At 33.5% G+C, this 15,896-nt stretch overlaps 1 protein-coding gene across 1 annotated transcript in view; it reads right to left on the bottom strand.

Moving 5' to 3' along the window:
- The window catches only part of LOC145684719 (translocation protein SEC63 homolog), a 172,409-nt gene that overhangs the window by 114,707 nt on the left and 41,806 nt on the right, over positions 1 to 15,896 (bottom strand). The window contains exon 7 of the mRNA XM_081757093.1: positions 15,163 to 15,312. Coding sequence (XP_081613219.1) covers positions 15,163 to 15,312 — 150 coding nt within the window. The remainder of the gene's footprint in view (positions 1 to 15,162; positions 15,313 to 15,896) is intronic.

Here is a 15,896-nt window from a genome sequence, read left to right as displayed (position 1 = left end):
TACAAGATCTGATTTTTCAGAAAAACCTAATTGTAAAGCTAATGTAGGTGACAATGTAACAGATTCTACACGTTCATCGCATTCAACACGTACAATATTTGAAAAGCTAAACCGTATAAATCTTGATATTGTATTTAATTCATCTATTAAATGATGAATGGATGGATAATATCCAACAACAACTTTACTTTTCATAGGGTCTGCATTTTTAAATTTGTACCATACAACATTTTCACCTTCGGTGACGTTATAACATGTTAATGGAATATGTACTTCACTTAACCCTACGTACCAATCGGATTCTGATAATCGTATATTATTTTTCAACTGATTAATAAAATGTGTTGGATTATTTGTAGGATATACATTTGTACTAGCATTTGAAACTAATGTAATGTAAAAACTATCATCAATACTTTCAGAAATCATTTTCGTTTAAAGTGAAGTGTCAAGTTTGAAGTCCCGAAACGAAATGGTAATTTTAAACCGTGTTCATCTTTTAAGTTTACTTCTATTGTATCAAAATATTTCTTTTCAACTTTAACATAATGGGGTGTATGAAACACAAAAGATTTTACATTACCGTGTTGTACATTATATACACTAAGTTTTCGAATTAACGGTCCAATATTTTGTTGATGTTTTACAATATCAACACATACATTAATTGAATTGGGAATATTATAATCTAAATTACATGGAAATTTACCCCGTGATAATAATAAATCAACATTTCTAATTTTTGTGTATACTACATTTTTAATATCGTGTGTATTTTCATTAATAAATCCAAAAATATGTTGTAATCCTGGTGTAATACCAATCATACACTGATCTTCTAATTTTAAAGAATGTTTAATTACAATTTGATTTTTATTTTGTAAATATTGTAACATACGAACATTTTCAGGAATTAACTCAAGAATAGATTCGATAGACGAATAATATCCCGGTGTTACACGAACATGATGGCGTTCAACTTTATCATTGATAACAGTAGTAATTATTATTTCTTCATTTTCACCAACATTATAAAAACTCCACGGAATATTAATTTGTGTTACTGCAACACCCCATTCCCCATCACTTAAATCAATAGGTTGTGCTAATTTAACACGAAATGAAGCTGTTGTATTATTATTAAAAAGTTTACTACTGGCATTTGAAGGAAGAGTAACGTAAAAGTCATGTGTAAGGTTTGAATTCATTTTGAAGACTGAATAGAATCGGATCTAATCCATGAATTCATACTTGACGGATATCCCAACCATTTTACATACATCCACCCATTTTTACGTTTTAATACTTTTTCAATAAGATAAGTTTTTTTTGAATTTATAATTACTTTTTGTAATTCTTGTGCATAAAATATTCCTTTAATTTCTTCTCCATTCCAATCTTTTAATTTATAAGTCACAGGATTAGATTTAATACATTTATCGACAATAAATATTTCTTGTGACCATTTAGGTAAATATCCTTTTTCCAATACATGTTTATACTTACTAACACGAACATAATCACCCGGACTAAATTTACAACTTGTATTCTTTTTATTTATTGTATTTCCGTATAATGTTTTCCACACTTGATTCACATTGGATTCATTTACTTCTGCAGGCGCCATTTTAATACTTGAATGATATGAATGGTTATAATTATTGACAATTTGATCTAAGACATTAATATATCGATAAGTATTTTTTGCAGTAAAGTAACGATACAATTTTTCTTTTATTGTTCTTATAAAACGTTCTGCTAAAGCACATTTAATTTCGGAATGAACACTATAATGATTAATTTCATATTCTTTAAACAATTGTTTTACATGACGATTATAAAATTCTGTACCTAAATCGGTTTGGACATTAAACACGGGTAACTTGAATTTTTTTAAAATTTTTCTTATTGCTTTTACCATTTCAGGACCTTTCTTTGTTTTTAAGGGGACACAATATGCATAACGTGAAAAAATATCAATACAACATAATATATACTTATAATTATTATTATACTTTGCAATGTTTTGCATATCTGCCAAATCCATTTGTAATGTTTCATTTGGTGCACTAACATAATACTTTTTCCGTTGAAAAACTTTACGAATTGGTGCATGCAATGTATATGCATCTTGAGAAGCTAACCAATTTTTAATTTTCTTTTTAGATAATTTTGTTTTACGATGTAATGTTTGTATACTTGATAAAGAATTAGGATTTGAATAATCATAATATATTTTTGATAACTTTGTCATTTTTTACATACTATATTCTTTCCAATGTTTAAATAAATTAGATACTGCTTTAGGACTGGATGATTTTCTTATTTTACGAATACGTTGTCTACTACTACTAGTATTCAGTTTTGATGCTGGTGTACCAATAAATTCTTTAGGAACATTAAGATCTTCTAATAAATTTTTAAATTCATAAATACCTATAGGATTTCTTGAATATTTTCTTGTACGAACAACATCATTTACTAAATCTATAATATTTGAACCAGGTATTGTTTTTCCTTGGATACGGACTATGCCAGACTTATCCCACTGAATTTTATCAGAATTTGTTAACTGCTTTAATAATAGATCTGTTTTCCTACGTAGTGTTTTTGGTACTGATTGTAAAATGTCTGATACAAATGGTAAAATAGAAGTATTGTTATCCTGTTGCAAAGCAAGTGATGATAATTTTTCTTCTTCTTTTTGTTCATCCTGAATAACAGGTAATGTAATAGGTTTATGTGAAGAAGAAGATGTATACTGTAAGTAACGATGCAAAGCTTGTTGATATAATTTCCATTTTTGTTGTACACTAATATCATGACGTTTTAAAATATTATTCATTTCTTCATCTAAACGTGATTGATGTGAATCTATTGATTTAAGATTGGACTGAATTTCATGTATTGCATTTTCAGGAACTAAAATCATTTTACGTAATTCTGACATAATTATCGACTAAAAATACTACTGCCTACTGCTGCTAGAAGTGGTCCCAAAATTAATGGTAAAAGTGCACCACCTTTCTGTAGTAACAACCTCTTCTTTTTCTTTAATGCAGTACGCTGCTGAGATAAAGCGCGCAAGATCTTTTTATGTCTACGTAATCGTTGCTTCTGACGAGGATTTAAAGGGATGTTTCCTTTTATTGTGTTTTTAGCTACTTGAGAAATTGTTCTTATTAAATCCCCTGAAGCATTTTGTAAAATTTGTTTTCGTTTTGTATTTTTGCATTTGCACAGAGCACGGAGCGTGTTGTAGTGTTGTTTTACCTTCAACATCTTGATAGCAACTAAATAAAAATTTCTGTATGCATGTCTTTTATGTTGGCGTATACATGCATGATTTCATTAGGAAAAATATTTGTACGTATTCGCAATGCATCGTTTGTTTTTTGGGTTAGGTCAAATAACAAATAAGTGTGAGGCTCACGTGTTACCTCTTCGAATACATTCACAATTTCCTTACTATATCGAGGCATAATTTGCCTTGCTAAATATTGTATTTGTAATTTATCACGAGGATTTTTAAATACTATAATATAATGTGCATTTAAACTAATATCACGTGCATGTTTTCCTTTTGGAAATAAATTTTGAATAATAAATATAACAGTCAACTTTTTATGATGTGCATACTTTGTAAATAAATTAGCAACATCGCCATTAGTTTCTGACATTAAATCATCAAGTATTAATAATGAATTTTCTTTAATTTCAAAATTATTCATGTCAGGTATTCCTTCTACAAAACGTATTTTTGCATGTGCATCCAGGTTTGGTATTACTGCACCATAACACCAAACAATATCATTAAATTTTATACTAAACATTTGATCACGTTCATTAAGTAATCGATTTACAAAACATGTTTTTCCTGCCCTTGATGGACCCGCAATTAAAATGGTAGAGGGATGTTGAAACTTTAACATGTTGTACTCAAATGAATGCATGCAATAGAGCTTTTGCTTTATATACACTCACACATTTAAAAAGAAAAGAGATAGAGGTTTGTAAGAAAACAATCAACGATTGTCCTGAACTTCTATAAGAAGCAAACAAATCAATAATTAACAATAAGCTCCTAATGAAGCGAAAGAACAATAAAATAATTAACAACGAGCTTCTATAAGAAGCGAAGGAAAAAATAATTAACAATGCACTTCTATAAGAAGCAGTCCAACAAATAATTAACGACTTTCCACTGGAAATTTTAACATAATTACATTCAATTTTAACAGGAAGTTTCCAAAGAAACAAAAAAATATAAAAGCGGAGTTTCCATAAAAAGCGAACTGGTTAAAAAAGAAAAAAAACATTCACACAAGTCACATTTACTCGTTCGTGGGCCTATATCCGTAAGGTAAAGTCGCACGTTTTGTTATTGGTATATCGTCAGTCACGTCATCTTCGTCAACACGTTTACGTTTTTTATTTACCTCACGGTGTGTCTTAGTCTCTGTACGACTAAAGATGCGGAACCCTGGTTTACGCACAATACTATTTGGGTTTTCTATTACTGTGGACTCTAATTGTCCAGACACTAATTTATAGAAACTCTCAAAGTTAATTTTTTGAGAGGTCCTATCGTTTAGTGTTATCCCCCTAATTTTGAGTATGTGCCGAACATCCCCTTTGGCATTAATTAGCCTATAACAATAATTTTTCGCACCTAGACCGTAGAAGGTTGTAAATTCCCAACCTTCTGGAATTTCATCTGTTAGATCACCCAGATAGTTTCCAAGTGGTAACAAAGGTTCCTCATCTTTTTTCTGTATATACATAATACTGTCAGTGTCACAGTAAATGGCTCTGTCTGGTCCTACAGTCGTTAGTAATTTATATAGTTCAAGTCTAGCCCACGAAGTAATAAAGGCAGCTAATATAACGTTTGAAAATTCCAGTGGGACATTTTCAGTTTCATTATCTCTATATGTGATAATTAAATGATCATCATTAATTGGGACCACACTTTGAATTTCATACCTTGCCGACGTTAAATACCTAAGGAACGTAACTTCGTCACTAACGATTACACTATGTGACATATCAGTGCGCTGTCCCCATTTGCCATATAATGAATTGAGGTAAAGTTTTGCACATTGCCTCAATCCCGGGTTCGTCCTAATGTTATCATAATTTAACTGTATGCCTTCATGGGCATAATAGTCCTCGATATATTTTTGCTTGTCTCCTTCATTTTTACAATAAGCAGGAAAACCAGAGGCTTCCTGCTTCATCTGAAGAAAGGAATTCACATAAGTTCCGAACAAACCACCTGAATTCCCCTCTTCAGGATCCATGAGTTCGAATTCCCATATTTCATGTATATCGAGTATTTTGTACCCTTTTTGAAGAGCCAGGTGTAACTCTGGAGTACAAAACGTACCTGTAATAGCACACTCATTGTCACTATGAGTACAATCATCAGTGTTTTCCTCTTCCATACATGTCCGGCATAAACCAAAAAGTAATCGGCCTCCAGCCACATACGGAATAATCGGAAAATATAAGTTTTTCGGGGGCAAAATAGTGCATTTTACTACACCATGAATACTTTCCACATCTGGAAAGTCCGGCCCCGTATGTATCTTAGGTGATTTAACGGGCATAGGCTTACGTGACATCACATATGGATATAACGAAGTAATATCGGCGTAACATAACTTCTCATTACCCGTGCAATTCACAAAAGATTTGAACACTTCAGTGCGTCCACCATTGTAACAATTCTTGGGAATAAGGAAATCAGGCAGGCTAGTACAACGTTCTTTAATAAACCTTTGTACGTCCTTATCCGTCTTTACCTTTTCATCCCAAGAACATTCCCAGATTTCGTATAGGTTTATACCTAAACGTTTTAGGTACTTCCGGCGGAGCATTGTTTGTTCATATCTTTTTTCCATTGTATTGCATGAGTCTTGAGCGTCATGTAAAATGTCGTTACGGTTGAAAGGGTAACAACGCGGGCACGAGTGCCAGTAACAACCATAAAATTCGAAGGCAGCGTTGAGTCCCTCATGCCATCCATCAACTTGGTACCTACCAATATACTTTTCCCCACCTCTCCTAGCATGCTGGATTTCTATCCCTAATTGTTTTTCCATATACATAAGCCATTGCATAGCTTTAGTACTATACTTTGTCTTATGATGGAAACCCAACGCGGGAATTACGGGAATAGTATTTTCAGGTAAGTACAAAGTACGATATGTACGCATTGCAAGACCTGCAATGGTGGATGATGTCATGAAACATTGCAAACCATTCGTTTTCTCCTCAATAATGTCACTAAATTTGATGATCGCTTCTGCTAGAATTCTAACATCGTTTTCGCAATAAGACAGCATTTCCTTTTCGAGGTTAAACTCCTCGCCACTTGCCGCACGTTCTTGGTGCCAGGCTATTAATTCTTGTTTTTCTTCGGTGCTTCGTCCTTCAGGGTCATAAAATTCAAGTGGGGGATAGGGACCAACATAATTTTGATTTTCCTCGGTGTTAAATAAATAGGGGAAATCTCCCTTTCTTAAATTTCCGCGCAGGCCTAAAGTTTTGGGAAGTCTAGATAATTTACAACCAATAAATAAATAAAAATCTTTAAAGAAAATTCGATTACCAATATTAATATTAAAAATTTTCTGACCCTGAATTACCACATTAGGAATAAGATGCTGCTCTTCTATTAGATTTCTAAGGCAAAAAAGACCATCATATCTGCTACCATTATGTGCAATACAAATTATACGTCTAAAGTCAGGTCGGTCTGCCAAAACATGGTTAATAAGGTCCGTCATTGTCTTAAAAGAAAACGAACGATTTCCATTATTATCACCACATGTTTTACAGGACTCATCGATACCTTTATTCATACAGTTGTGGCAAATATGCTTACAGCATACAAGTACTACCACATGTTCCCTTTCACCGCGCGCATTTGGTGCCTTTAACATCGTTTCTATATCATATGCAATGTACATAAACCTATCAGTATGTACAGGCTCTTGTCGTTGTACAAAACATGTGTGAGTAATATCAACATGCTTACGACAAGTCGTGCAAAAATGTTCACCACACACATGGTTTGATTTTCGACGCCTGTTATCAAAAATAATACCACAATTATTGCAGATCTTAACATTATCACACACAGATTTCCCGCCTTTATTACATTTCTTATGATTCTGAAAACATGTACCCTCAGCAAACTCTCTATTGCACGCATTACATTTAATTTTATCACTATCATAATTTCGTTCGTGTTTGCATTCACAAAGAGAACAGTGAGTTTCACACTTATGTTTATATGCTAACCCATTATATGCTTGCAAACAATAATAGCAATACTTCAATTTACCAAGTAATTTTTTAATGTATGGAATGGGTTCAAAATGGCCAACAGTGTCACCTCTCCTATAAAAAATAAAGATTTTATTCTCTGCATACTCTCCCGGGTAACGTACTATATATTCCCGGTCATTATTTTCATCTTCCTCATACACCACAATTTGATACTCACCACTTAAATATGATTGTATCAAATCCAGGTCTTTAAAATCACATCCACCCTTTGCTTTAACGTCAACTCCTGCCATTTCGCAGAGAACTTCTGCTTTAAGAACCCATGTATCATAATCTCTTGTTTTTAATTTATATAAACTTTGCTTACTTGCGGTGTGCTTCGTAATCCCCCATACAATTGCCATGGGAAGGCAGTACATATTATTGTTTTCTATGCGTATTAAACGCTTTTCCAAATAATCTTGATGTTTGGAATACTTTTCAACAGCACTTGCTGCATTTCTTCCGTTTCCATGCATACTCTCCGCTACATGGAAGCGAAACAATACCTCATGCCCCAAAAGGAAATCCTCATTTGAATTTAAAACTCGTTCAACTGAGGAAAGGACAGTTTCAGCAGAAAAATCGGGTTTTCTTCTAAATGGAACATATACAGACTTGTTATTTCTACTATTGCTACTATCAATGTATAGTCCAATATAATCTGTGGGGCGAGCATTAGATAACACATGTTCTAATGCAAAATTAAATAAGCTTTCAATATAGGCCTGTGGATTATCAATACGTCTTTCATTATCCACTGGTCTAACCGCGATTTCATGGCCCGTAAGATGAAACTTACGAAACCGTTTTCTGCTCTCTCTTACTACTTCGAAGTTATTATTACTCTGATTTTTCCCCTCATTATTATTTCCACCACCACTACTACTAGTACTACCACTAGCACTACAATCAGTACTATTTGTACTTTTCTTATTATTGCTCCCATATCCAACAAACACGGGGTCAGGAGCATGTGAGGGTCCAGGTTGAGGATCAGATTGGTCCCCATAACCATGATTATCCTGTACACAAGGCTGATTGTATACAGGATTTTGTCCCTGGACTTGTTGCGTGGGTTTAACCACAGCATCGTCCACATTTTTAACCAATCTCCTCACTTCTTGTTCTTCATCGGAATTTAGATTTACTCCATCTAAAAATGCCAAGTCTTCATCACTCAAGTTACAATTTTCTTGAGGGGTCACAGTTATGGGTAATTCAGATGGAATTAAAGATTCATCCAAAACAAATCGCGAACCAAAATCAAAAAAATTGGATAACTCTGTATTATTTATTCTATCTATTTGCCCTTCTCCGCACGCCATTAAATACATAAATCTGTCTTGAGCATAATTGTAAAACTCCTTATTACGAAAAAATCCATGTACAAATAACTCAAGCACATCGGCGGCTGAAACGCAATGATTTAAAAGTATAAGGTCATTACCTTCTAAAGCACGAAGAGCGTGTAGTAAAGCCTCACATCTTACACTGGCTCGATGACCTAATCGCTGCAGCTCCATTATCGCCTTCCACGTACTGAAGACACGAGAATAGTCATCAAGCCCGCGTAAAACTTCATGCAGGAAAAGTTCATCAATCATATTGAACTCACCAGTTGAACACAGGAAATCCATCTAAAACAAAAGAAAAAGAAAAATTTTGAGTTCTATGTAATAAAAAAATCTAGCAAAACAGGCAATAATCAATAACTTGCTTTGAAAAAAACTATAAAAGAAACTTGTTTATTAATTACCGGTTAAAAAACAAGCTCAACTAAAGAAATGTTCATGACTTGGTTTTAAAAAGTCTTGTTTACTAAGTGTTGGTTAAATAATTAATGGTTAAAAAACAAGCTCAGCTCAAAAAATGTTCAATAAATTGGTTTTAAAAAAGTCTTGTTTACCAAGTGTTTTCAATAAATATATTAATAATAATAATTATGAAATACACTCACCTTCTAATTCTTAGTTGTTCTTCAAAAACTGATAAAAATGGCCTCGCTAATTTTTATATATTGCAACTGCAGGGTCCACACACTGTAAAACAGTAATAATATTTTTTACTAAATGTTATATTTTTAATTCAGTACTACTATTAGCACTAATAATAAGTCAGGGGTAAACAACACGTTACGTCCAACGGCGTACAATAAAATGATATTAAAACGGAATATATATTAATATATATGTCATTACATTAAACAAGTTTACGCATGTTTTGACGCAATCATGTGGTAAGTATTGCCACCTAGCGGCCTTATTCAAAAGCATTCAGTATAGTATTAAGTCGTCTGCAAACGGGTTCATAAAACAACACGTCTCTGTGCATTTTTTTTCCGATTCACATTCTATACGTGTTTCCAATAACAGTACACATGTATGTAGCCTTGTTCCAATTGCAAAATATCCTAAAGCCCATTCCGTCCATCGCAATATTTATTCTCAAACTAAATATACCAAAACAAAAGGCCCTCATTCTGTACTGCGGCCCACCGCAAAATTTATACTTAAACTAAGTATAGCAAAAGAAAAGGTCCTCATTCTGTACTGCGCCCCACCGCAAAATTTATACTTAAACTAAGTATAGCAAAAGAAAAGGCCCTCATTCTGTACTGCGCCCCACCGCAATATTTATTCTCAAACTAAATATACCAAAACAAAAGGCCCTCATTCTGTACTGCGCCCCCACCGCAATATTTATTCTCAAACTAAATATACCAAAACAAAAGGCCCTCATTCTGTACTGCGCCCCCACCGCAATATTTATTCTCAAACTAAGTATCGCAAAAAAAAGTCCTCATTCAGCACTCTATAGTTAAGCTTCCCCCTAATAGTCCTTGAATATTCTTAGTATGGGCTAGCTACCCTTTAAGCATTCTTAATATCCCCTAAATACTAATTAATTATCCTTACTATGGGATAACTACCCTTTAAATATACCCTAATAGTCCTTAAATATCCTTAGTATGGGCTAGCTACCCTTTAAGTATCCCCTAATAGTCCTTGAATATTTTTAGTAAGGGCTAACTACCCTTTAATTATTCTTAATATCCCCTAAATACTGATTAATTAACCTTACTATGGGCTAACTAGCCTTTAAGCATTCTTAATATCCCCTGATTATTCCTTGATTAACCTTACTATGGGCTAACTAGCCTTTGATTATCCCCTAAATAGTCGCTGACCATATTTAGTATTCCGTAACTACCCCTTGATTATCTTTAGTATACCCCGTTTGATTATCCAGTAAATAGTCCTTGATTATCTTTAGTATTCCGTAACTAACCCCTGATTACCACCTAAATAAATCTTAACTATTCTTAGTTTGCCCTAAATAGTCTTTCATTAACACAATGTTTCTTACTAAGTTGTCTGTTACTAACACATTGTGTCTTACTAAATTGTCTTCGCATTCTAGTTTGCGTAAATAATCCATCGCAAAGTACATAAAATAAGCAAATGTGTTACATTATAGTCTGTGGCTTGCAGTCTAAATATCATAAAGGGTAGTAAATCGGCTCATATTCCTACAGGCTACAATACAAATTGACCTAAAGCATTTTCATTTATTTTTATTTTACAAACTAGGCAACACATATACTTTTTCTGCACTTGTAAATAAAGTATACCAAAAAACAATTCCCCATTTCATAATAATTTCTTATATATTAATCTCTTTAAATCAAAAATCTTCCATTACCATTCTCTAACTAAACACAAAGTATTAAGATTTACCAACACTGCTACAGGAAGTTGAGTCACTTCCTGTCCACGCGCATATAGGAGTACCTGTAGTTCAAAATGTGGTTTCGAGATGTAATTCAAAAGAAGATTATATATAAAGGTAAGTTTAATATCATTTTTAGCATTAAATTATTTAGTATATAATAGAAATGAAGTATTTCAAATTGATAATCTTTTTTTCTACATTTATTTTATAAATACTTATGAAAATCGTATTCGTCACTATGTGCGTTAAGCAAATGATGGTACTCTACACTATTTAATGGTATTTCAACCAAGTAAATGTTAGCCGAATGCAGGCTAATGTTGTTTTCCGTGTTTTAAAATCAATTATATTTAGTATTTGTTAATGTAGGTGCATAAAAATATAGCAGTAATTAATTTTAAAAGCGTGGCAATTGGTTCCCATGCGTGCGTGCATTTATACGGAAGCATGTTTATATTTATTAATTTCTAGCCGTAGCAGTCGATTTCCATGTGGAAAAACGTGCCTGCATTTATACGGAAGCATGTGTACAATAATTACATTTATTAGTTTAAACGTATAGCAGTGCAAGTCCATTCGGAAAAATTGCAAGTCCATTATTAGTTCTAATCGTGTAGCAGTCGGTGTACATGTGAAAAACGTGCTTGCATTTATAGGGAAGCATGCGTACAATAATTACATTAATTAGTTTTTAAAGCCGTGGCAGTCAATGTGCATTTATATAAAAAAACGTGCGTGCCATCATGTGGGCGGGGCCGTGCAAAACGGGTATACATTTGTTATTTCCACAATTAAGTTCATGGTATATACATAGCAGTGTCGCTTATTCTATATAAAAAAGCATACGCGCAACCAAGTGGTTTAGGGCAGGATAAAACCGTCGCGCAACCAAGTGGTTTAGGGCAGGGTAAAACCGTCGCGCAACCATGTGGTTCAGGGTAGGGCAGAGCCGGTGTGCATTTCCAAGCAATTATTCAGTATTAGCAAACGCGTAGCAACAAGTTAAAACAAAATAATAATTATTTTATACATTATTATCAAAGGTGAATAATGTTGCGTTAAGTTAGGTTATACGGTAAAGGCGCGTTACCGACGGTTACGTTACCATAGGTGCTCGTTAGCAGGTATAACCAGTTTAAGTTACTTTAGTAAGGAACCATATGGTTTTCAAGTAATGGCGCGTTAGCGACGGTTACGTTACAATAGCTTTGTAAAAAAAATGTGGTTTTCCACTAAGGCGCGTTAGCGACGGTTACGTTACAATAGCTTAGTAAAAAAAACATGTGGTTTTCAAGTAAAGGCGCGTTAGCAAGTATAGCCATCTTAGCTTAGTTTAATATTAGATAGGCAATTTAATTTTTGTGCTAGGCAACTAATTTTTCCGCGGAAGTTATATATAACACAAACTATTTTATAATGCGTTCTTAAATGTAAGTTGGTGGGCGTACGTGCAATTTTAAAAAGTACAACCAATATGTGCTAGGTGTACACAGTAATTTTTTATTTTATGTTCGCGTTAGTGCAATTGTAAAAAGTGCAACCAATATGTGCTAGGTGCACACAGTAATTTTTATTTTATGTTCGCGTACGTGCAATTTTAAAAAGTACAACCAACATGTGTTAGGTGAACACAGTAATTTTTATTTTATGTCCGCGTACGTGCAATTTTAAAAAGTACAACCAACATGTGTTAGGTGAACACAGTAATTTTTATTTCGCTTTCGCGTAAGTGCAATTGTAACAAAAGGTGTAACCAATATGTGTTAGGGGAAAATTGCATTTTAAAATTATTTCCGTAAATGCTTGCTATAATTAAAAAATAAATCTTTTGTGTAAGCGCACAACATGAATAGCATTTTAAACAAACGCGTAGCATTAATGTTAAAAATATTTTACAATTAATCACTTTTTCTCACGTTTCAATGTGAATGCCTGTGGTGGCACGTTAACGATTATGTGTTATACTTTTAAAGTCAATTACAATTTTACATTTGTTCGTTAGCCCTAGGTTTAAATATTAATGTACAAAAGGCGCGTCAGTGAATATGTGTGGATATATACATCAACTACAATAATAACTTACAATTTTCGCTGGTCGTCCAAACTTTTTAGAAATCGCAAACACACACACACGTAAAATCACACAAATAATTACTATAAAAGACACTATCAGTAGCAACAATTATAATATATAGAAAAAGGGAACATAGGGATTTATATATAAGTACTTTATTTAGTATAGGCGGAACCATTTTTTTTTCCCATAAGTCCGTGTGCTTTATTGCATATAGGCGGAGCATGGTCAATGTTCTCACTGTGGACATTGAATCCATACAATAATAATAATTGTTCAGTTCGGGGCATTAATCTCTAAAGTTGCAGTTTATTTTCTCGTATTAGATTGTAATAACAAAATAAATGTTTTCGCCGTTCTCTGGTTATCTCTAAGTAATAACGTTTCCAAATTGTTTATATATATATATATATATATATATATATATATATATATATATATATATATATATATATATATATATATTTACAAATACAAGTTCAGTTTGTAATAGGGCAAGCGTTCAATAACCCATCAGTTCTCGTGATTATCGGTTTCTCTATCGTCAATATCAATTAAACTCGGACACATAAACTCGTCATCCATCTGTGATTAACTCTGTTAGATATCACTCATGGTTGTCAATAATAAAGGTTTTTAACCTTGCACGTGATTGTTATTCAAAGTTCTGATTAAGTTCAAATCATACAAATGTTTGTAAATGATTGCAAACAAGCGTTCAATAACCCATCAGTTCTCGTGATTATCGGTTTCTCTATCATCAATATCAATTAAACTTAGACACATAAACTCGTGATCCATCTGTGATTAACTCTGTTAGATATCACTCATGCTTGTCAATAATAAAGGTTTTTAACCTTACACGTGATTGTTATTCAGAGTTCTCATTAAGTTCAAATCATACAAATGTTTGTAGATGATTGCCGGTAATCTGTGATTCGTGTAAATAAGTAAAGTCTATAATCACTTTTATCATTCTGATACAGTACAAAGTTAATCTTGACGTCACTAAAGCCACGCCAGACGCCTTCTCGCTCGTTCATTTCAATTTCAACGGCTCTCAAGGAAGGACGTCTGTGCCACTCAGTCTTCAGCTCACAAGTAAAAATAATGTTTTAATAAATATTACTCTTTTCATAGTATACTTGTAGGAGGGGGTAGGAGGGGGAGGGGCTTATTTTTAACTTTTCACTTTGATCAAGTCGAGGGATGCTCACATCTTTTTAACAGATAGCTTCTAATCAATTATATATGCTCACATACTGTTCGTATAGGTCCTGCATAGGGGCAATGGGTCCTGGGAGTCATTTCCAGGGGCCCTGCAAGGCAGGGAAGGGAACCATTTCCTTTTATCTGCTCCTACCTTTTTAACATGGAGTATGGCTTGCTATATTTTTCACTTCTCACATTCTGTTCGTATGGGTGCTGCATAGGGGCCATGGTTCCTGCACAGGGGGCAATCTTCAGGGGCCATGGGTTGGGGTCATTTCCAGGGGCCATGAGGCCTGCTGTCATTCACTGTTCCTGCAAGCAGGGAAGGAAACCATTTCCTTTTATTTGCTTTTTAATAGGTAGCTTCTATTGAAGCGTAGGGGCCATAGGTCCTGCATAGGGGCTATGGGTCCTGCATAGGGGCTATGGGTCCTGGGGTCATTTCCAGGGGTCATCCATTGTGGTCCTGCACAGGGACCATTTCCAGGGACCATCCAATGTGACCTTCGTAGTGGTCATTCAACCTTTCCTTTCGTCATCTATCTCCAGGAAAAAAAAAAAACCTGACCCTATTTCATCATCTCCTTCGATACTCCCCTTATCCTTAATTAAACAAGCGATAAACTATCTCTTATCAACTGTCGCATCTCTTTTATGGATACCACACTAAATCTATACTACTGGACAAAAGCGTGTCCGGCTTGAGTATAAAGCTGGACATCAATTTTTATGTCTAAAAGCCGGACGTCTGGCAACCCTAGAAAAGTACTATTTCAAACTTCATATTTTTGTTTGTCTCTAACCTTGGAAACATTTTCCTCATCTGATGATCTTATGGCAATATTAACTTTAAACTCAGGTGTTGCTGCAATTAATTTTATCAAATTGTCGAGGGACAGGTACGGTTTGCTATAAACATATCGACCATAAAATATGTGGGTGTCTTCCAGAACCTGCAAATATAAAGGAAAGAATAGCATATTTTATAAACACAGAAACACATATCAAAACATAGTTAATTAATTTATTATTGCTTATATTATGAAACTTAATTTAATTTACATACTTAAAGAGATAAAACTTTAAAAGGTAAATGCAGTATTGAATTAGTTCCGTTTGTTTGGATTGAGATAAATAATGGGAAAAGAGATGAATATGAAAGTGGTTGGTGACAGGGTTGGAGAGTATTTTTGCACTAATGGCTAAAACAAACGATCAATTTCAATTAATCATTTATCTATCTTTCATTTACAACAGAGATATACCTCCTATTAAAATAGGCATTACAATTATTAAGTTTGTAATATATCAATATCAATACTTAATATTAAAAAATGGAAAAGAAAAATTATATAATACATGTATAATCAATCTAATATTTATACAATCGAAGTATAACCCTATACACTCAATATATATAATCCGTAAATAAAGGTAGATCAATCTGTAGAGGCAATTCTGTATTATCTTTAAATATATTTATCTTTAAATGTATTTTTCAATTGATCTAAAAACATACTACATGACATTGAGAAAT

The sequence above is a fragment of the Thermobia domestica genome, chromosome 5 (genome assembly GCF_964235325.1).
Source record: "Thermobia domestica chromosome 5, izTheDome1.hap1.1, whole genome shotgun sequence".
Taxonomy (NCBI): Eukaryota; Metazoa; Arthropoda; class Insecta; order Zygentoma; family Lepismatidae; genus Thermobia; species Thermobia domestica.
Note: the sequence above shows the minus strand (reverse complement) of the source record. Positions and strands in the feature narration are given on the sequence as shown.